General features: G+C 43.1%; 1 protein-coding gene across 3 annotated transcripts in view; it reads left to right on the top strand.

Annotated features, from left to right (window-relative positions):
- grb10b (growth factor receptor-bound protein 10b) overlaps window positions 1–24,304 on the top strand; it is a 73,386-nt gene that overhangs the window by 8,517 nt on the left and 40,565 nt on the right. For 2 of the 3 annotated variants that reach the window (XM_037074269.1, XM_037074267.1), the window contains exons 2-3: window positions 7,506–7,627; window positions 15,286–15,382. In XM_037074269.1, coding sequence (XP_036930164.1) covers window positions 7,577–7,627; window positions 15,286–15,382 — 148 coding nt within the window. In that variant the 5' untranslated portion in view covers window positions 7,506–7,576. The remainder of the gene's footprint in view (window positions 1–7,505; window positions 7,628–15,285; window positions 15,383–24,304) is intronic. The other variant, XM_037074268.1, reaches the window with a different exon arrangement.

The raw sequence follows: 24,304 nt of genomic DNA, 5'->3' as shown, positions 1-24,304 counted from the left end.
AGATGGGCCAGATGGATTTTAATACAACACAAGTGGTCTGAGGGGTTTCAGAATCTCGGCGGTATTGTTGCGTCTGTTGTAATGGTCAGAAATCCTTCCAAGAGGGGCTGGGTGCGCAATGGGAATGGACTGGAGCAGAAACTACCCTGGGATGTAGCAGATAAAACACTTAGTTCTCTGACACCACCTGACCCCAAGAGGCAGTAAGTCCCCATTTGACCTTATAATACCTGAGTAGGAGGCTTACAAACAGTGCATGTATGTGTGCAATTTCTTTTATCTATGGACACACACACACACACACACACACACACACACACACACACACACACACACACACACACACACATTCTGCCATATGTTCCTCACTTTTCTCTCCTCACCGCCTTATCCCCGGCTGGCCCACAAATCAACACATGCCATTTTCATGAGGTTGGGGGTTCGCTATATTGCACATGTTTTTTCACCGTGTACCCCGTATGGAAAGAATGTGCTCTGTGCATTCCAAAGATGACTGAGCGGAGCTGAACAGCCCTGTGTTAAGCTGTGTCCAGTCCAATCAGCTGAAGTCAAGTTGACCGAGATGAACACATTTTACAATTATATACACAGGCACAGTAGTTGACACAGCTGCACAGCTGAGCCGCACAGATGCTGCAGTTGAGCTCGGTGGGGTTTTGGTTCACGGTTCCATGTGTGAAGGTGGTCGAAATGGCCCCAAATGTAACCAGAAAGGCATTTTGCTGAGTTATTTTGTTGTATATTTGATATGTTTGAAAAAAAACGAGGAGAAGTTGTACAGCCTGATATGTCTGATTTGACAATGAATAGCTCATCACTCATAGATTAGCTATTTTTGACAAAAGGCCCAGACTGGAAACATGTGACCACAATATCCATATCAGTAATTCCACATTAGTGTCAGGTAACAAACGCATACTGTGTAATTGAAGGCGGGCTGCCCAGATGTTTTCCCTTAGAGGGTCAAAACTGAAAGTTAAAGGGAAATTTCCAGTATTTTTAAACCTGGCCCCTGTATTAACCTTAACTGATGTGAACGCCTCAGCTAGCAGCCACGTCATGACTGCACATCACGGCTGCAATGGCTACGTAAAGTAATGCTTTGGGGCAACTCTGGTTATCAAAGTTACATCCACTAAAAGTCCTTGTTTTAGCTACTCACAGGCTTAAGTTGTAGCATCTGGCAACTTTGTGGGAACTATTCCTACAGAGACGGACCTTTCCGATTCCAAAAATGTTGGTAAATATAGATCAGTTACCCACCAAAACATGTCAATATAGGGCACAGGTTTAAAAAATACCCAAATTCCCCTTTAATGGCCAAAATTACGCACCCATTTTATTGTACTGATAAGATGTAAAAAGGCACTAGGATCACAAGTTCCCTAACTGGCTGACTTTCTGCACAGAAATGTCACTTTCACACTGTGCTCTGCATATAAAAAAAGTTATCCAGTAGGAATCCATCACAAATGAGGAGCATTTTTTACCTTGCAAATAAAAAACAGCACAAACCGAGATTTATATTACCTTTTTTATTTTTTGATTTGCAGATGTTCTCTCTGAGAAACATCTGGCGAGCCTAATTGAACCTTATGGCAGCCCTCTTTGGTGGAATTTGAACACTTGGGTTCCAACAAGTTACACAACACAGACTGTGAGTGGAGAAGAAATGCTACTGTGTTAGTTCACCAATAGGTTTGGCAACAGCAGGACAGCCATCATGAACTTACACATAATTTTTCAAGTCCCTAAGCCAAATACCATGTGTTTGATTTTTTTTTTTTTTAGTAACACTGAATGTTCGATATAGTCAATTTAAATAGATGTGCCTCTGTGAACTGTAACAGAGCTCTTCTAACATTGGACTTCAAAGTTGCCTGACTTACACTGCTCAAGTATACACTTCCTCACTGTAGATGTCCCGGGTATAAATAACCCACACTATTTAGAATGTTTTCCCAATTACGAAAGGACAGGGACACATATAGAGCAGCAAATGCCACACAGACGTGCGGCAGATGTGTAAAGGCAGAGACAGGTAAACAGACAGACACACTGACAAAAGGCCACGCAGGAAAGCAGACATACTAACCAAACAGACAGGTTGACAGTTAAGACAGACAAACCAGACCAACAGGCAGGCAGATTGGTTTGAAAAAAAAAAAAAATCAACCGACTCCTTAGTTTACAAGGCATGTTTGGCAGTGCAGCTCACAAGACACGTATTAAGTTCAGGTTTTGGCCTACATACAGTCTGTGAGGTTAAAAGTTTAATATTTCCATTTCCCACTCTAGGTATTTTTATTGGACTTCTTGGAAAGGCTTAAGGAAAGGAAAAAAGTTAATAACCTGTTATTTAATATGGGAGGAAGTTGTGGCCTAAATAAGTGATGACTCTTACTTAAAACCATAATTAGCGTTAATATACACAATTCTAAATACTCGTTTATTATTTGCAGAGAAACACATTCTTGCAAAGGCTTCGCTGAGAGTTTGTGTCGAGTGTGCACATTTCTCCCCCCTCACGGTATTGGTTGCAAGCGGAGACACAGTCCTGCAGCCTTCCGAAGTCCTCTTAACGTCCATCTTTGGTCTGGTGAGCTGGTCACTGACCCGGCCACCGTGTAAAAGAGAACTGTTCAGGGAAATGTTTCTACTGTTTCGATTAGGCTTTACTTTAAATAGCCCAGGTTTCTGGTGATCCCGGGCCTCGCCTTTGGCTTCTCTACAGGGCTTATCACCCTGGGATGTTAAAGCTGGACCCTTGAGAAGTAAGCACATATTAGCACATTAACCCCTAGAGTGACTAAGCATGCGGCCCCACTGCTACGTGTCCAGCTCGCCATGAGATATGGCAGGAGGCCGGTGGTCAGGTGATGAACAATTTAATATGGTATTCAAATGAATAAACATCAAAGGGCCCTTAACTAATTCTTCATTTTCAGGTGAACTAACTTTTTAACTGAGTTCCTTGGGACAAGGATCGAACCCAGATCTATGTAAAGGATGCCTCGGTTGCATTTGAAACGGTTTACACAAGTTCATCATCATAGGCCATCACGCAAAGATCAGCCCTCACTCTGTCACATCTCATTATACAAAACTGCTGTGTCTGTCCTGCAAAGGGCAGTATTTAACATCTACTTACTGGTGTAAACAACCAAAAAAAAAAGAAAGTCGAATTAGTTTATTTTCATTGTGAATTAAACATTTTAAGCGGGACACTCGGCACCTCTCTCTGGCCATATCCAGCCTTCTGTAAGTTGAGTATCACTGAGCTCCACTTTACAACATGGTGCCGGACTTCTTCATTGTAGTTAGAGAGCTCTGGGGAGTAACAGAGAGGTCAGAGGCTACAACTGTTAAAGTTTGCTTTCACTCCACTAATGGCTCGTAGGTTTTATGTTGTATCATCCAGTGCAGTACGCAACACTGAAAGGTCAAAGAGTGTCATTTTCCCAACAACACCCGTAGAAGTTTAACTGCTGACCTCTGTTGTTTACTACGATGCGTCTTAGAGGTCAGTATTTACACTCACACCAGTACGGTTCAATGAATCTGACTTTTCAGTAAAGCGAAGCACTAACTGAATAATTGTCTTAATGGCTTATTGGGTCAAGCGCGATGTGATAATCTCACAAACGCCACATCGCTGCTGATTGTTTCCCATAGCTGAATTCATTTCCCAGTGGTCATCCACTGGTAATCCATCACAGGGATCGCTAAAGTTTTTTTTTTTGTTTGTTTTTGTTAAAGGATAAAGCGTTCTTGTTGATGTGGGTGTGTGAAACTCAGATATTTAGTTTCCTAACTGGGATAGATAGACACATTTGTAGGTAATGGGCTAAAAGTGCGTCCACCATTATGAATCTTTAAAAAAAAAAAAAAAAAGGAAAGTAGCCAATAAAGATTTCCCACGAAATATGAGATGGATGGTGAAACTTCAGAGCAGAGCGCCTTCACTGGAGTGTCGTGTATTTGCTGTGAAGTCTCACCCGGTGCCGGTGCTGCAGAGGATTTGTGATTAATGATAGGTATTATTGAGGCTCTCTCGTTTGAAGTCCACCAGCTAACATTCCCCCTCATGCAAGTCTGAGCAAAAAAATCTCTTTAATTAATCCAGATGCTGTCACCTCGCCGCTGGGTACAGCCGCCGCACCCCCAAAGTCCGTCTTTTCTAGTGCTTCGACACCGTCCGGGTAATTGCACTGTCAAGGTCAGAGATGGTTAGGTTTCAGTACACTGTTGGAGTGGAAGGAATTGAATCAAAGGGCTCTGAGAGGGTCTAATCCCTGCGCAGGAATGGCTTTGATTGAGTCAGGGAGCAATTAAGCATAGGTGCGTGTGTGTTTGGTCAATATCTCAGTCACCGAGAGTCACTGTGGCACATATGAGCACTTTGAAACTTGGGCCGGGAGGTATTTTAATGCTATACGGAATCGGCTGAGCCCTTTTCCCATGATTAATCACGCACAGGCGAAAGCAGAATTCACACAGCTGACACTGAAAGGCCATACATTTAATTCATTTGATGTTTAATACTTGAATCCTGGTGATTTGGAAGCGGCGGTTTTGATAAGGATTTAAGCTTCGGCGAGTCACAACCGTTTTGTCTGGCTTCTGATTTAGTGAGCTCAGGTCTACTTCTGTCCGTCTTGGACAACCTTCCTGACTCCTGAGATATAATACACATACAGTTCGGCCACAGCCGGCCAGTGAGTGTGTGTGGCGCCTAATGAGGAGCCGCTCTGAGGGTTGGGCTGATGTTAATTTGTTTTGTTTTTGTTGTAAACTGTGTGTCTGTAAATAATGTGTAAATGACGAGCTGGCCTTGCATGCCAACCGGACGGGCCACACACATGGAAACGCACACACACACACACACGCGCACACACACGCACACGCACACACCTCACGCACACACTCATACTCATTACAAGCGAGCCCCTTCAGCGGCCCCGGTGATCGTGGTGCCAAGCTCTTTGTTTAGAATGCATTCATGGGTCGTTCATTGTTTGCGGGCCCAATTTTGGGGGTACAGGGAAAAAAAAAACTTTCAATTTTAGTTTCGTAAAAAACAAAATTGGAAAGGGGGAGTTGAGTGGCGGTTTTGTGCCATCAGCTGACAGGAGAATCAGGCACACCAGCATTTCAAACTTGTCAAACTTAACACTCAAGTCGATGCTGCTGCTTGATCTGTTCTCTCAGGAGGACTCAGTCTAGCGTTGAGATGTTCTGACAGCTTTTTTTTTGGCTGCCTGATACTGATAGCTAAACCAAAAAATACATATTATTATTGTCTTTATCTGCTGTATCCTACTGCCATGCTGCAGGTCAAACCCCTTCAGATAACATGAACAAACATGTACAGAGCACGAGTGCCACATAACCTTATTAACTGAAAAGCGAACACAAATATCAACAGGTGTTTTTGCTGACACCTGCCTAAATTTGAAGAATGTGCTTGCTGTTTATTGGCTAAGTTGCATACTAGTGTGCACTACTTAACAGTGACTCAGGATATTTGACGGGCAGGGGCGAGAATACAAATAAAAAGGGCACTATAAATATATATTTATAGGGAAGAGAGTGCACTTCACGACGTTTTCAATAGTGGAAGGGGCACCTGAGAGGGCACGCTATCATGTTTTATTAACCTCAGGGTCACCAGGATGTTGCTGCGTAGTAACAGTCAGGCTAATAGATAACGTCAACACAGACTCACACACTCACCAATACCAAAATCCAGAATTGTAGTTGGTATCAGAGGCATTTGAGATTCTGTCATCGGAAAACAACTGTAGTATACTGTGTCAGAAGTGTTTGTTGGATGGTTGAACATCTTCGGAAACCCCCGGACCACTCGCCTTTCCAACGTCAATATCCCGTCCAACTGTCGGTGTAACTTCCTAACAATCTGAAGTTCACGCCTAACACTGTGATTGTCCAGGTGGGGTTGATTTGAGGATGTAAGCAAAGTTTCAGTTTCTTTCCCTTTTTCATTTTTAAAAGTGCAACCCCGTGGACAAAACGGGTAGCTCCTCACCTTCACCTTGGGAGTCTGGCTGTTTAGGACAGTTTTGCCTTCTAACAAGAACAGGCTCCACGAAGTTTCTGTTTTACTTCATTCCATTCGCTTCAGGTCTAAAAGTTTCTGCCCGGTTTGCAGCGTGGCAGTCGGCTCTACCTTGTTGCAGTGGTAGAGTGGTCCCTACTGCTGCGCACTGTCACAGGCGGTCTGATGCAGTGAGTAGAGCTTCTCAAAGCCCCTGAAAACTACCTAAAAATAGAGCCTTTTACACGCCCATGCACGGCCACACATGCTCCGCATATGTAAACATGCAGCGCACGTACGAACGCAGGAACACATGTACAGGCAGAAATGCACACACGTCTACACACACCGTGCGCCCGCAAGGGTAGCCCACTCACGACCGCTAATGCAAACATGGGTTAATATTAGCTGAATATAAAATGGCAGGTCATATTTTTAAAACACCAACAGGGGGTCATGAACTGCTGCATAAAAGACCGTCACAGTTGCGAGCCTCAGCTGTTTGGCTCCAAATATACCCCGGGGTCTAACTTAAGACCTGGAGAGGTGCCTGCTGGGTATTTTTGGGTCAGTGTTTACAGGTGTTTGTTCAGTGGCAGCAGTGCCAAGAGGTTAATAGGATACCCACTTTAAGAAGTTCAAATAGACTAAAGTCCATGTTGTTGAATTTGTGGTTATTCTGACCCGAGGATGGCCGTGAGGGAGGCTTCATAGAGGAGAAGAACACCTTTAAAGTTGCCTGAGGTGTAAGGTGCGCTGCAGTTCTGTTAATAAACAAAAACATGTCCAGGCAGAAGAACGGTAAAAGGATTTAGGGAAAGCTGGTGACTTGAATTAGAATGAGGGAGGCATCTCACTTTCAGAGTCTGCCGGCTTGCTGGCAAACCTCTGTTTGAGTCTACTGCAATGACAGTGAGAAGGTAAATCAGGTCTTTTTATCTTCCAAATGAAAGTCGATGTGGTTTATCTTGGCTCAGAGTTTTGCACTAAATAATGAACGTTATCACAATCACAGCATGGCCCATCTTAAATGTGTAATGTTGTTCAAAGACTAGGTTCTAGCTAACTCTCCCTACCTGTTAAATCATATGTTTTTGCTCGTCTTACGTAAAAGAAAAAAAAAAAGAAAAAATCTTATTGCAAGACAGTTTCTGTTGGGACGAGATTCATTTAATATCCTCAAAATTTATAACCGGCCACTCTTCCTCCCTTGTTGCTTGATGTTGTTTACTGTCGGTCTATGTGGGTTAAGAAGTGCTCTGCGCTATATCCGTCTCTTCAGAACCTAGACCTCATCGTCCTTTCCTCGTGTCATTCCTCTCTTTCCTTCATCCTTCCTCCCTTGGACCTTGTCAACCCTTCCCCTCCTTCCGTTGTAGGTTTCCACTAACTTAACCTCCATTTGTCTTCTCTTCTTCCTCTGCAGGTTGCCGCTCTATCCATCACGCAGGCAAAATTGTTAGCGTGAGCTGAGAAACGCAAAAAAAAAAAAAAAACATGGCTGTGGCCGGATGCCCGGATTATTTCCTGCATCACCCAAATTATCAGGTAAGTGCCATTTTCCGTTGTGTGTGTTTCTTCAGAAAATTTAAATATGTCTTTAGGCGGAGTTTAAATGCTGCTTTAGCAGGTCGACGGGTGTTTGTAGAAAAGATATATCACAATTTAAAACTCGAGGTGAAACAGCCAAGACTAATGTGCGACACCAGTGGTGAGGGGAATAAAAGAATAGTCTGTGCTTAGAGTCTGTTCGTTTGGTCTACTTGACTAAAGGAGTCTGGAGAGTGAATGGCAGTGATGTGTTCTCAAGGAGCTGCAAGGATGTGACTGTCCAACAGAGGTACAAAGGCATCTTGTATTGGCAGACACACCACCAAGTGATGGTTGCCCCTTTGATTCAGATTCTGTGGTCAGCCCATTCACTAACACACGGACACATAGACTGGGTTGTACCAAGTGTATTTAGTGTGTTTCCTTATGCAGTGGAACGTTTCGTCACATCATTTCACATTGCATGTTCCTGTGAATCCAGACTTCTCAGCAGCCACCCAATCAAGTCTCAACAGGACACGTTTACTTTTCTCCCTTTCACCATAAGTGATGTTCAGTGTGGCTGTGATGATCTCCAACTGTTTTATGATTGCTTTGTCAGTTTGAGTCATTCTTTCTCTGTTTCCAGCTTTGCAATCATGAACATTTAATGGTTTCTTTACTCTTTGTTGCAGTAAAAGAATATCTTTGGCTTTGGGCAACATTATTTACCATTTATTTACAAATTAACAGCTGGGTGCAGCCCGTTTATTTACGTATTTTGGCCCAGGGTCTCCCGACGATTGACTGCAGCTCAATGTGATTGTACCACTAAAGCAAGACAGAGAACCTCTGAGTATTCAGTTAATCACAGCACACAGCGAAACACATACTGTGGGAACATATCTCTTGTTTATTTGTATTTTTTAGGTAAGCAGTTGTTGAAAAATAACTGCTTAACTGTTCTTTTAGTACTAATCCTATTGTTCTGTTTAGTTATTCAGCATTAGAAACATCCCATGCCCAACTGTGGAACTATTGTCCGGGCCTGTGAATAAGGAGTTGTGCCCCATTGTTTGTCCTGGATACGGCGAGTTTGTACCCGGTGATGTGATATCCTCCTTGTTCCTGATGACTGGCTCCGAGTCAGAAATGTGTTGTCACTCTCAAAAGTGCATGCGACCAGTTTTCTGGCACGCAGCTTAGAGCATTAAGAGTATATGGATTACGGAGGGGCAAACCAAATCTGTTACTTACTGAGCAGTGTGTACAAACAAGGGGCTCTAAGCGTAAGCCAACATCCTGATGTGCCGCAGGGCGGAACCCGACCTCTGGAAGTCGGTTGGAGGTAGTTTAGTAGATTTGTTCACACCGGCCTCGGCAGAGTAAAAGGGCTTCTAAACATTTGTATTAGTGCAGTGGCACTGTTGGCTCGATCAGAGGCTGCTCTGTTGTTTGCTCGTCATCTGGGCCGTGGCTTTATCTATGACCTTTGACCTCAGAGCTGCCAGAGGACAGAGAGTTCAGCCTGCTGGAGTCTCCCAGATCTCCACAGCTTAAGGAGACAGAAACCAAAGTGTGCTTGTGTGTGTGTGTGTGTGTGTGTGTGTGTGTGTGTGTGTGTGCACGTGTTTGTGTGTGCGTGTCTGTGCATGCCAGTGCGGGCGTGCGTGCTCACATGCCCGTACTGATCGGGGTCGCTAGTGTGTGTATTGTCTCCGCGTTTCTGCCTTGTTGCTTCAGCTGCAAAGATGAAATCCACATAGGCGTAATTTTTAATGAGGCATACATTTAATAACAGAACAGTTTAAAAGGACTAAGCCAACAAAAATAAAACTACAGGGAATGGGTCTTGAGTTGAAGCTGAGGTGACAGCCCCTGTGGCACAGTGAGTCATCGGGTTCTGGAGTCCAAAAATAGAGCAACGTAAACATGTGTAGGCTCGTCTCCTCTGCGCTAAAACACACCGACCCCCTCAACGTTTTGCCTTTGTGATTTTAATCAAAATCAACTGGGGATTTAGTGAATAATCGCTCTGGCGCTTTCATCTTTGCCACCGGTTTGGATTGGTGCCGTTGGAGCTACAGTATGCTGCCCTGAAACGTACACACTCCGCAGCGGCGCGCTCGGACACACACACACACACACACACACACACACTCCCTCGGCTGTTTGCAAAGCATTCAGCTATAACAGATGTACCTTGACTCGCTGAATGAGAAAACCCATTCACTGTGAAATTCCAGGGTTATGGAAAGATTTTCCCTGATAAAATCCACGGCAGCGTCTCAAAACAGATTCAAGTGAAGATAACATTCATGCTAAACTCGAGGGATTATGCCGCCGCTTTAGTCCCGTTTCTGTTGTGTGAATAAACGATGGTATGCGCACAGCGAGGCAAATGATGTGGTTAAAAAGGGAATTGTTCACAGCAGAGACTGGCCGTATGATACATTTTATATTATTATAGTTATGTAAATTTTAAACTAACCCTGGCCCAAAGATTACACACCAAAAATGCTCTGTAAGCAGAGAGTGGGGAATCTATGCATGGCAAAAAATAATATTGTCCTGTGTTCTGTATGCCCTCCAGTGTATTGAGCTTGACCAAACCTATGTTGGATCACTTGAACAAACAAGCAGTCCCACACTGGAGCGTAATGTTCACTCTGAGAGGCAGCCAGATTATTTTATCAGGGGCTAAACATTAACAAGATTCTGTGGTGTTTCCCATAACCTAGAACCGACATCCAGAGATATCGCAAGATTGCGTTTGTTTTACTTGCACTTTTGCATTGCGATTTGTTTTATTGTGTGGGCGTTGTGTTGAGGCTACGGCGACTGAGTTGGCACTGCAACTTTGTCATCGCTGTTGTACACTGGAGTTTAATCAAATGTAAAACAAATCAAAGTGTTTCTTCATTCACTGCACAGTGTTTTTCTGGTTCTGGTTCATGGGCTGGGCTTATCACGTACATTATGTATATGTGCCTATCCCTGCATTTAATATGTCTGCATTTCTTGCCGCAGGGTAGACAGGATAAACAGCTTGGGAATTATATTCCAGAGGTGCCTAAAACCAGAACTGATTTTCTTTTCATTTCTCATGGTGGTAAACAGCAACCCAACTCCTGTTCTCAACTTATTTTCAAACAAAAAGTACTTCTGGTTTTGGGAAGACAGTAGTTGCAACTGTTGGATAAGCCAGTGAAGGTTGCTCTATGTGAAGTAATGACATCTTGGTGTTTTAGGCAGATGTAGTACATTACCAGCTGGTTATAAGTTGCTGTGTCACTGCATAAAATGCTCTAATGAGTTGCATTTAACAGGCTCTGATGTAAATTTTAATGCATGATAATAGTGCAATAAGAATTGAAATAGACAAGGATCTGTGCAAAAACAGTGATTGACCACCAGCAAGTGTTAATAGTTTACCTTATATATCAACCCCAAATTCTCATAATGTGTCATTAATATTTTAAAGCATTCAGAATCTGTTCTCTAACAAGTGTAGGCATGCTGTGACGTTTCTAAATATGTTTTTGATGCATTATACACTTTGGCATTATAAGGAGCTATTACCATTGCTAAAAAACATTATAGACAAGACCAGCTCTGTGGGTGTGTTTTTTTTCATCATGTGTTACAATGCATTATAGATGTGGGCTTCATAGTAAGTGTTACCTGATCTCCTCCTGCTTTCTTTCTTTTTCTGTGTTTTTGAGGCTTTGGAATGACACCTGGTTATTGTGTTAGTTATAAAATGTGACAGTGTTTATCAAAATGCAGTTACAAAGGCCGTTTCATTGCCATTGGGCTACATTACCAGCGCACTGCACTGTATATCATGATGTGTAACTCTAATGTCTCCAGTAGTATCCAGTTATTATTCCCCAAGTAGCTTTAAATGTGGCTTAAAAAAACGTGTGAAATTGTACTAAATCCCCACAGACCTATCTTATACTTTACTTAAAGCAACAATAGCTAATGGAATGTAGTGATGTTTTGATAGGTTCGATTGAAATGAAAAAAAAAAATCCCTGAATGAGTTAATATCATGCAAACAAATATATGTCATAGTCCAGCTCGCCAGGGGCTCAGATGAGCACTGACAGCAGCTCTAGCTGTGTTTCTACTGTATAAACAAGCAGATGAACGAAGCACTGGAGCAGACATTAGTTTGACCTCCTGATCTCATTCTGGTTAATTATGTAAGACGGGATTTCCACTTGCTGTCTAGTGTTCATGTATGTTGTAACGGGACTGTCTTGGTTAGCGCTGTTGCTGTCAGGAAGAACAGTCTGCCAGGAGCACGTCTTGGACCCCTCAGTGAGATTTCCACGTTTAAAGCCTTCTGAGAAAATTCAGTTCTCGGGGTAAACCCGACCTTAACAGAAACTGCAGTTTTATACCAATAAACTTCACATGTCCTTGTGGAGTGAGTCCGTTCTCAGCTGTTCCGTCTTAGCCAGAAACCTGTCAGTAAATCAGCTATTGATCATATTCAATGCCCGGTCATAACGTTTAACCTCAGCCTGACCTCCTCTAAAGGCGCAGCTTTGACATGCGCCTCAGCATTTTCCTCTTTGTTTGAGGCCCCATCTCCAGACCTTTGTGTCAGCTCTGCTTTCAGTGCCTTAACCTTGTCTCTGGCTCTCCATTGACCCCTTTTTAAAAAGCTGAACCCTCAACCCCTCTACTCTTATTTGGGAGTACCTTTTAACTTCATCAATATGAAAGGGCTCCTATGTGCCTCTTGTCAAAACTTGGCCCTGTTCAGTCTCGTTTTAACCCCTCTTTGAGAACTTAAGCAACATGTGTGTGTTTGCCCGCGCCTTTGCTGTGTGTAAAAGAATTAAAGAATTAATAAGGGTCTGAAAAAGGCAACAGGAAGAAAAGAAAGAGACAAAAAAGAAGAAATTCTTGCTTTTATTTTTTCTCATTTTCTCTCTTCTTTTTGTATGCTCAAGCTTATGGGCTTCAATAAACGTAATCCAAATGCAGTGTTAGGCAAAGGCATGGCTGAGAATTATGCTAAATGGCCAGTATCTATAGGATTAAATCCCCAAGTTAACATTCTGTCAATTGTCTATAGAGGCATCAAAGGCTGTCTGGCTTTTGGATTTTTGTTGGTAAGATCCACAAAAGAGATTAAGGTGTGCTGTAAAGGTCCTTGAGTGTGTGCGTTTGTGTGTGTGTGTCTCAACTCATTTACTCCCAGACAACCGTACAAAACAGCATTCAAGACCAGTATATGGTGTGAAAGAGTCCCTGCGTTTTTGCTCGCTGGAGCTGAACCATGACCATCCTGTCCCGAATACGCACACATGCATGCGCACGCACACACACACACACACACACACACACACAAAAACACACCAACGTTGTTGTGTACCATCCCACCAACCAAACCGGCGTCCCGGTGCTGTTTGGGTGACTGGGTAGGGATCAGTCACAGTCTGGTAGCTGGACCCCCAGACGGTGTGTGTTGATGATGGGGTTTGCTGCGTCACGGGAACAAATGGGCTGATGCGGTGGTTATTTGACCACTTTTTTAATTTCTAAAGAAGGTTAGTCCCATTAAGCTCCGAAATCTCTTTTTTTTCAATCCAGCCAAGACGGCTGGAACTGGAGACAATACAAAGACAGAACAATGCAGTGTAATGATTGGATGCGGTTGGGTTAGTTGGTATAGAAGGGGCATCGGGGAGAAGGGGGGGTGGCAGTAGACACAACCATATATTAACGTTGAAGTTCCAGTTATGCCCAGTGTGGTCTGAACGTCCGCACCAGTACGCCAGAGAGGGACGCTAATGACTTCTGTTTCAGTGAGTATAAAAGCGAAAAAAAATAGATTCTAGGCAAATCATGGCTTTTATTTTGAAGAATGGAGTCATCAGAGTGGAATTGTACTTCAGGCTTTATTTGCGCAGTGCGTCGATTCTCATTATACCGCTCGTTAAGCCTTTTTTTTGTAGAGTTAGATTTAATGTCACAGGCTATTAAAGTGTATGATGATTTGGGCTGTGGAAATTAATATTGTCATACACAAACTTAAGCTTTGCATTCAACAAGTCTTGTTTAGGAAATGTATTAAGGTGGTCTGCTGCAAGGAGACACACATTTGATATAAGTTATAATTGGAAAGTGGTTGTTATTTACCATGAGTGTGGTTTGTTGTGGTATTTTGTTTAAACTGGTTATGCATAAGTACATATTGCATTTGTGTGTGTGTGTGTGTGTGTGTGTGTGTGTGTGTGTGTGTGTGTGTGTGCCGATAATGGCAAAGCAATAAGAAAGAGCCTTGATGTGAAACTGTGATAAACTTTGTTCTTTTGCAGTAGAGCAGCTCTACATTTAAGAATTAGACAAATACTTTTCATCTTGTATTTTGCGTCACTCACTTTAGTACCGCATGCTTCATTAAATGAGACACTGTCCAAACAAGAAGTACATGATGTACCAGGAACATCATCATTGTATCATTATAACTCAAGGAAAGGCAACAAAAAACAAAACATCTATCAAAAAGAGTCAAAAGAACCTTTTCACAGGAATCACAGGAAATGCTTTTCGTAAAATGATCCAGCTCCGCCTGCATCGTCTGTCACTGCTCTAAATGAGGCAGAACAAGCAACCACAACAGCTTTTATTGCAGCATCAGAGGAGGTCTGCTGTGTTGTTCAGTAGCAGTCTTTTCCTGAGTACAGTAGTACACCACAGAACGTTCTGTTCCCATTCCTGCTGTTAGGCCCTGCACGGGATGCCGCACGCGCGCGCACACACACACACACACACACACACACACACACACACACACACACACACTTCCTCAGGGAAGTTATTTGACAACTTATTAGGTAAGAAATTGTAGGGACTTAAATTATTTTCCTATAGATTTCTAACCTGTACCTAACCCCAGCCTTATGCTAACCCAAAAATCGTCTCATTTCCAACAGGTGACACGGCTTTTTTCTCCTATTGCACACGCCGTCCGCAATTAAAAGGAGTCTGAAGGATGTCCCTGAATGTAGCCTAAGTCACTCTTGTTCACACACGGCCACACACCCGATGTGTAACCCCACAGTTTTGTTTTGCTTCCAGTTTTTTTTTCTTTTTTTTGTAGTTGTTATGTTTATAAACACGTGAAACATTTTTGGGATAATTGTTAGTTAGTTATTGATCAGTTTTTCAGGTCCTTGAAATATGATGGAGAAAAGGGTCAGTCCAGGACATTTGGGTCAAGTGGTATCTTAAACTGTGCTCCGATACACACCTGGTTATTCTCACACACTGTTTGTGGGATGCAGCAGTGTGGAAAGAGCAGATGTTACCTCAGACCAACTTGTTATTTGAAGTTCATCATATTTCTGTTTAGTGTATCAACTACTGGTGATTGCAACAACAATTCAATTCAAATGAGCTTCGTTGAATGGTAACATGTGGGTGACACGATTCTTTAGCACTGGGTTTCTCTGTATCAACTACAACCTAATCAGTTAAGCTGGAAGTATTGGGAATATATATATTTTTTTTTCACTGCTATTTTGGAGGTTAAGAGATGCAGATTAGTCTTCTTTTAACAATGTTGGTTGAGGGTTTGGCTCTTTTTTTTACAAACTTCCAACTGTGGTGACAACATTTTCTTTCTTTCTTCTTGCTCCTCTCTCTCTCAGCAGGACAATATAGACCGGTCCTCCAATCACAGACAAGCTGACCTCATTGGTCCAGCCTTCCAGCAATCAGCCAATCGGAGTTCTCCAAACCATCAAGGTTGGTCTCTCACCACTGATAGGTGTGCGTGTGCCTTTAGTTACACTGGTGTTGTATGACATGGATGAGCATACTTGCTCATACTCTGACTTTATGTTGTGGGACTTGTCATATGATATTGCATTCTATTGAGAATTACTGTACATTGACTCAGTGTAACTTAATCTTGCTGTGTATTCTCCAGTTTTCTTCATACATAAGAGAATACAAAAAGGTCATAGACATGACCTGGGAATCTGGTACCACTGCTATTGGTTTGCGTGTGTGTGTGTGTGCATCTTGGCTCAGTACAGTGTGGAGAGCGGCTCGCTGCTCATTATCTTCCACTGGGCCTGGGGTGGGGCGCGGGGGATAATATATATTGGGGTCTCTTCCGCTGTAAACATTTCAGCAGTTCAAAGGGTGATCTGCATGGACACAGGGTGCCATTATAATTACGCCGTCTATCTAATTGTGCCATACAGGGTTCGTCCATGACAATCGGAGCATGAGATTTAAGCACAATATTGGCTCAGCATGGGAGGTATGGACGGGGAGTCTGCGAGGACTCAGCGAGTGAATTAGAACGCTTGGCTCTGGCATGGGAAATAAATGGAGCAGAAATTACATTGTCATTTTTCAGGATCAGCCGGGATGGAGGGAACTCAGAGGGAGCGGAGAGGCAGACGAATGGAGATGGCTTTAACTAAGGAACATTTTTTGTTTACACTGTCTGAATAATGATATTTTGGACAGATACCCAGGGCCTTTTTGTACAGTAGAATAGGCCAGACATGTGCTGGGATCCTGATTTGTGAGTACATTGAAGTACAGTTCGTAGACCATCAAGATTTTGGTCTTCTGTCTCACTCTTTTTTTTTTTTAAATCTTTCAAGTAATGAGTGACAATTTATGGCCAAAGAGCTACAAATTTCAAGTACAATGCCAGTAAAAGCCCGTATCATTTAAGCATCTGAGATTTTGAATCCAGCCTCAGTGCCTGTGGTGGTGTTATTAGTGGGATCATAATCCTTGCTGACGTGATTTAACTTGTTTTCCAGTAAACCCACTTGTTCACTCTTACAGGACTTTAATAGAGCCACCGGCTGCTTGCTGTGATGCTGGAAAGCTCGAGTCGTAAACCTATTAATTTTGAAAGGAACAGTACAGCTTTGTTTGAACATGACCTGGCATTACGTTCTGAGATGAGATGCTATTGAGGCGACTGGAATCTACTATTGGATTCCTAAAAAAACTGAAGTCACCTCACATGGCATTGCCAACACATGGGGCTTGTCCGAATGCAATCTTTAAGTAACCAGAAAAATTACTGTTATTGTCCCAAGCGGTGGCACAACACACATGCACACATGCGAGGTCTCTGACTGATGCGATGTCACGGGCTTGCACTGTGCAGACGCTGTCCCCTCTTTGTTGTTTTTCCCAGCCACACACCAGAGTGACATCAGTCGTATAGCTTCAGTTCATTGTCTGTACTGTTATGTAACTTGCTGTGCGCAGAAGGGCCATATATGGAACTGGAAAAATTAAGTGAATCTTCATTTTTTTTAAATGAATGTGTGGACTATCGGCTGGCCGATGAGATGAAAGAAAAACAAGGCTCGGGCTGAAAGCCACAGCCCGCCTAACCACCGCAACGGCAAATGACGACAAGTGAGAAGGATCGGACTTGACACACAAACCGTCACCAGAGTTTTCTGAAACCAAGAACATCCAATGACACAACAACAATACGTCTGAGATATGGTCTACAGTCACGGAGAGAGCTGATGTCTTGGCTCCAACTGAAAAGAAACAAAAATGTTGAGCATTCTGATGATGTCCTTCTTTTTATAGCCTGCCTCATTCCTTCTACGTCTTTATCTGAGCTGCCAGCTCGGGTGCTTTAGGGTCTAGTGTTTGCCTCCAAAAGTGCAAAAATACAGTATGTTCTGAAAATACACTTTTATCCCCTTGCATTTTTTATTTGCTGCCATTCATGATTCTTTTATCTTCTCACCATACCTTGTAGTGGTTGCTGACTGTTAAGCTTGAGAGCCAGTCTGACAAAATAAACCCCTGTAAATAAAGTGCCACAGGTACCAGCCTCTTTTATCTACCAGTGCTCACAAACACATTAGAAAGCAAGAGCACACAGCACAGCAAATCCTGCGTTTCCCCTCAGTAAATTATACAAGCAGCGTCAAAAGTCCACCGACAGTGAAAGTATAACTTGTACCCAGTTTGGCTCAGTCCCTGTGTCAATTTGCCTAATTAGTCTGTGTCCTATGTAGTCGAGACAGCCTGACCTCATCCTGTGTGCGTCAGCTTGTGCACACCATGGTGCTTTTTGAACTCATGTGTTGTCAGTGTTTGACTCAGCGATGTGTGCCTCTTTAACCTGTTCTTATACCTTGAAATGTGTGTAAAATCACATAAAAGAAACGCCTTTCCAAGTCTAGTTCTGAGTAAATTCAAAGCTGTTGTTGAACCATTTGGAGTACAGGCATGGTTTCGGGTTCTTATGAAACGTCATAAGCTCATTTCTCTCCCAAGCCATCCGAGGCTTTGTAAGTGGTTCTGGCAATGACCTATAGAAGTTTGAACACACTGAATTATTCGTTTATTTTTCTTGCCAAAATCTTTGTAATGCAAAAATAAGCCTGCAGATGACCTGTATGTGCCCCTATTAGCTAGAACATGCAATAGGTCCACATCATACAGTCTTACATGGTCAAAGTTCAAATTTGATAACAATTTCACCAAAAATTAACACTTCACACTTATTTTTCTAAGGAAATAGACAGGGGCTAGGCAAAAAATGCTCAGTTGTGCCCCCAAAACGTCCTTGATTGAGAGTAACGGGGACAAAACTCATTTATTTTCTTATTTTACACAACCTGTATGCATATAACATAGTGCTTATGTGGAAAAACAGCCTATTCGAAGGACAAAATGCATTCAACTATAAACTTGCAAATTTTCAAGTTGAGGGCTTTGAAAACTGATATACCCTGGATTTTAAATCTCATTTGCTACATGATGCATCAGTCATCCAGAGGCTGACGCGCAAGTAGCTCAGGAGAGAGGAGGGAGGTGAGAGATCTGGTCACTTGGTCTGCCTTGGTCTGTTTAGCAGCCTGACAGCATCCGGGAAGAAGCTGTTTTTCATTCTGGTGGTTCTCGACCAGATGCTGCGCAGGGTGGGTGGGGTCTCGCATGGTGCAGGTAGCTCTGTCAGTGCATCGGCTGATGTAGATGTTCTAGAGGGGTGGAAAGCTGATGTGAAGAGGAGGAGGAGTGGCAGTGCTGTTCTTCCGGAAGTCCACTATCATCTCTTTTTTTTGTTTTTGTTGTTGAGAGTGAGGTTGTTCTCCCTGCACCACAGTCCCTGTCCACCAGCCTGTATGCTGATTCATCTCCGTCGGTGATAAGCCACGCCACAGGTGTATCATCTGCAAACTTCACTGTGAGGTTACTGTCACAGTGTGCTCTGCAGTCATGAGTGAGAAGGGTGTAGAGCAGTGGGCTGAGGACGCAGCCCTTGGGGGAGCCAGTGTTGAGGATGATGGTGGCGGATATGGTGTTGTTAATCCTTACAGACTGGGGTCTATTTGTCTGGAAGTCCAAAACCCAGTTGCAGAGTGATGGGGCTAGTGTTGACAGTTTCACTCTTTTGTTTTTTGTTTTTTTTTATTCTTATCACTCTCTCAAAGTAAAGTTCAGTTAAAGTTCAAACATACGTCGAATAAATGGGTTTTGAGTATTTGACATTTTATCTCGCTCATCTTGTTAATGTGATAACATGAGCTCTATTTCAACTCAAATATTGTGGCTGAAAGCTCCAAACAAAACCGCTAACCTTGTATTAAGAAGCATATTTAAAGTCTGGCAGCTTTTGGGAGTGAGATCGCGCCATGACAAGGGAGTAGTTTATCTATTTATTATTTTCAGGATAAGGAAAACAGTGAAAAGCCTGTGATCCTTTAGTTCTGAGTCCTGGGACTTTATCTTTTTTCCTGACATAACATCCATGACTAAATCTATTACTTTATTGAGGTGGCCATAAAATCATCTGACGTCATGGAGGTTGTTTAGCAAAAGCATGGTCAATATCTCAGAATGTCTTAAACTAGCATTAAGATATCTAAGGTGAGGCAGTTACACCCTGCTCCGTGCTGTAGCAGACATGATCGCAGAGCCGTATGTGAGCTGTATGTGCATTTTTTTGCATTTTGTATATGTGGTATGATGAGGGGTGTCTCATATGGACATGCAGCTGCTTAGGCAACAAATCCCATCAATGGCGCAGATTCAGTGCAGTAATCTGACGGCGTTGCTCTGCAGGGGCTGACTGGCCGTGATCTCGGGCCTAGAAATGAAGCTCCCACCTCCAGTTATTCCAGTCATGCCTTTTTAGAGGGAGCGTGACATGCCATGGACACACACGCACGGTCATACACGTGCAGGCACACACACATACGTGCTGGCACAGACGCACACTTTCACTCGGGAACAGCGAGGGGCCACATTCCTGAAGAGAATGGGGCTCTTTAACAGGGGGTTAAGGAGGGGTGGGGTGTGTGCAGATTGCAAGGTGATGTGAAAGCAAAAGTGCCTGTCGCTTCATTACACTGTTCAGGCTTCATTCTTACTTGCATTCACAAGACATATAGATAATATTGGCACACAATTATAGAGTGTGCAGCAGTTTTGCATTCATCTGTTTTCACTATTCCGATGAGCCTGACTAGGTCTGTAGCTGTGCTCTGTGAGGCTGACACAGTTGGTTTAGTGTGTTAGTTTGCTAACATTGATAAGCACTTAACACAAAAGAGAGGAGTCTGCCCATTTTTCCGACGGTCGATTATTCCAAAATCGCAGTAGTCCAGAAAATGTCCCTCTTGACCGAATGTCTGCTTCTCCAACGGACCGTTTTTCCCCAAAACAAACACTCACTGTCTCTTAAAAAAGACAATCTCGCTTGATTTTTTTGCTGTTAAAGAGCCAGTATATAAACTTTAGTGGCATATAGCTGTGGGATTGCGGATTGCTACCAACTGAATATCCCTCGTTAAATTCTCCCTTATAGTGGTGACATAAAATGCAAAAAGCGGCAAGGCCCTTCTCTAGAGTCAGTGTTGGGGCTAGTGTAGAAACATGGCGGTGCAGCACGGTCAACTGATCGTACCAATGTAAACACAATTCTGAATACTATATTATGCTCCTACAAAACAAGTGCAAATACAGTCAAAATCAGATGTGACCTCACAGTAGAGCTAAATGACAGGTCAGACCTTCACTAAAGTAATAGAGGAAACATCCTCTCAGTACCTTGGAAGTTACGAAGAAATGTCTGTCTTAACCAATGTGCTGGAATGACCAATGATTGACAGCTACCCAATTAGGTGATTTGAAAGCATAACAAAGCTGATGGCTAACCATCCAAGTCTGTAGAAATCAAACTACTGTAATGCAAATGTGCGAAAAACCAGAATGACCGAAAGAGACCAAATCATGAAACTCACAACGTATGCACAACGTAAGTGATTCTTTGTGTGAAGTAAAATACCCTGATCACATGGACCATCCCTCGGTGTCCCTCCTGCTCATCTCTGTTTTCCCTCGCTTCTCCCGTTTCCCTCCAACCTGCCCACTCCCCCTCCGCATCAGGAGCCCTGACCCTTGGTGGGTGTGTGTGTGTGCTGTCACCAGAGGTATTGTGGTCCCCATTGCAGAGCCACGCTTTACAGTTTAGACCCGTTCTCTCAATACTCCCACTGATCCCTTTGAATGGAAGCCCCTCTGCTGGGCTTGCATTCAGAGGCTGTTTATGCCCCCCCGTGTCTCCTGTGTGTGTGTGTGTGTGTGTGTGTGTGTGTGTGTGCATGTTCAATTGATGTACTATATACCCCTTACATTCCCCCCTCTTTGTTATTAACTCACAGGAATGAATAAAAAATGCATAGACTACATTCCTGGGTTGAGGAGAAAGAAAGAGCCATATGGATCTGCCATCAACAACAATGGTCCTGTTTTGACCATGATTCCCGCTAACGATCAGAAACACTCAAAACAACTTTTATGCAGATTCCTAACAGACACAAGTAGTTTTACAGTTGCTTAATACTGTATTTAGAGTGGCTCAGACAATAGAGGAAGCTTTGGCTATTTTTACCCCTAATGACAATCGGTTATAGGTTCTCAGAAAAGGAGGGAGGGGGTTAAAAACATGTCAGAGGAGGAGAGAAGTAATTGAACCACGAGGAAATCAGAACAATAATGCCAGTGTTGTCTTCAGACCCATCAGAGTTTTATACGTGGCCATGAACTCTCCAGAAGAGTTTAGGCACACATGGAATAATAAGCGCTAAAAGAAAGATTTTTCACTTGTACATATTACACGTAACTTTAAAGATTCTTCAAATATTGCAAGGAATCATGGAAGTAAATTTTATTTATAAAGCCCAAAATCAGGAATCACATTCAGTGGGATTTACAGTCCGCCCCGTGTGCACCAACCTCAAGTCCATTAAGGAAAAGCAACACATGGGGGGGGGGATGGAAGAACCCAGGGGAGGAGTATGTATGTATGTATGTATGTATGTATGTACATGTATGGCTCCAGGAGGACGACAGAGCAGGCCGAGGCATCGCCGGGTGCCGCCCGAGCCACATGACCTCCCCTCCACCGTCATGATCTGAATAAAAAAAACATCACAATCTTAAGCAACTTGGTAATGAAGTCATTTTAAAGGAAAAATGTTTACACAAACTCCCATTAATCCCCACTGAAAATGTCCACTTTGAATATTCCTGTGATTTTGCAGCCCTGGTCACAGCTGCAAATTGTCAACAGCTCTGAGTGCATCTGTAGCTCTGTGTGCTCCCTGCTGCTCGAGCCCCTCTGACACTCAGGGAGGATCTAATTAATGGCTGTAATATTGTAAGACCAGACGTGCTGTGACCGCCGAGTGTGTGCTGCGCATAAATAAATGTGTTTATGTCTCTTGTCCTTGCCAGTGCCAAGTATCTGGTGTAACTTCTATTTTCTGTACTCCATTTCAAAGAAAGAACGACCACAGTTTGCTCCCTGGTCCAAACGTCCATTGGTTTAAATTGCGTGTGTGTGTGTGTGTACGTGCATGCGTGCTTGTATGCTGTCTGTGTCATCAGCGTCGGTCTTACACCCAGGTGCGTGACGCATGCCTCTGTTTGTTTGTGACATGCATAGGTGACTGCATCACTGTGACGCAGACAGACTGCATCTATGCAGGACGTTATGGATCGCGTTTCTTTGTATCCAAACAGCTCTGCCATTTCCCTCCTGAGGCCAAACTAGGTCAGATGCATGAGGAAACATTTGTCTCTGTAGCCTGAGGGCACACGTCTCACCTAGTGAGAATGATGGATGATGAGCAGATGAAATGTCCTGGGTAAAAGTCACTTTTGGAGTTTAACTGTCGTTTCGTCTCAAAGCATTGAGATGTTGAAATGTTAAGCATTTGTTTGACCACTAAAAAGGTTTTTGGTTTATTATGATATTTTAAATGCAGGTCCTGTTGCTCTGTCTATACGTGCTACAGGTGTCTTGCCTCGACCTTAGCCTTGTGTATAGCCTTGTATGCACCCTGTGTCCTGTGGTATATAGCTCTTTAGCTCTTCAAGCTATCTATAAGTAGCTGCTCCAGCTTACCTGTCACTATTAATACCTACAGATTAACCACCTGTGATTCACTGGCACCTGTGATACTGCTACCTGACATGTTTTCAGGAAAAGCTCCTCATAGGCAACGCTTTAGGTTTAGCAGGTAGCTCGTAGCATCAGTGCTGGACACAGAGCCACGCTGCTACATATGCAGCGACGGGGATGTTTACCAGCCTGCCAACCTGCTGCTGCTGCTGCTGCTGTTGTTGTTCCCTCTGGAAGTTTTTTTTTTTTTTCTTTTGTGGAAATGGAAGGAAACTGTTTACGTGCCAGGCCGAGTGGCTCACTTTGATGCCAGTGCTTTTAAAACTTTTTATCAATCAAGCTGCTTTTTTTCCAGCGTCAGCAGAGAGACAGAGCTGTAGGACTTTTAGTTCACTGAGTGGCATGACCCTCGCACCACCTCACATGATCCAGCTGTCAGCTGTCCTGCATCCTGAGCCCTGGCAAGCTATATGAGTCACGACACATTTTAAGCTGCGGAGTCGTGACAGCTGGACTTGATATTAATTAATTAATTAATCCATTCATTCATTCACTCACACAGATTTCTATCTGAACAACTGGCCGTGACTGGAGGGGTTTTTTTTGTGTGTGCTGCAGCTTCGTAAATGTTATCATCGCTGTTTTTAATTTAGTTTAAGAGAACCAGATTTTCAACTATGCAAGCTATTCCAAAAGCAAGAAAAATAAGAAAAAGAGGGCACCTGTAGTGAGAGCTGCAGCAGTTAATTGATTCATCGACTAGTTGTCAACTATTAAATAACCTCCAACCATTTCGATAATCCATCAGTTGGTTCGAGTAAAATCAAAAGTCAGAATTCTCAGATTTAATCTTTTGAAAAAACTGTAGGCAATTTCCCCCCATTTTCTGACAAATTTAAAAACAAATGGATCGATCAAGAAGACAAATCAATAGCTGCAGCCCTAATCCCTGGAATGGTATTCAAGGTAAACCGAGATAAAACGGTACGGAATCATAATGTCACAGTTGTACGAGGCTAACATGTACCACCTGCTTACCGTATACGACCACAGTCAGATTAAAGAGAATAGAGAACAGAAAAAAAATTACAATGAAACTTCAAATCAAAATGTACATCAGCATTGTTTCTGGTCAGATGGTTCTCTGTCCTCTACTGTAAATATCAAAGTGACTTTCTTCATACCCACATCTACTGTCCTGATGCCAGTTTCCCTAACATGAACCCCCATTCATCTGAGACTTCCTTCCC

Source organism: Acanthopagrus latus, chromosome 17, assembly GCF_904848185.1.
Source record: "Acanthopagrus latus isolate v.2019 chromosome 17, fAcaLat1.1, whole genome shotgun sequence".
Lineage (NCBI taxonomy): Eukaryota > Metazoa > Chordata > Actinopteri > Spariformes > Sparidae > Acanthopagrus > Acanthopagrus latus.
Note: the sequence above shows the minus strand (reverse complement) of the source record. Positions and strands in the feature narration are given on the sequence as shown.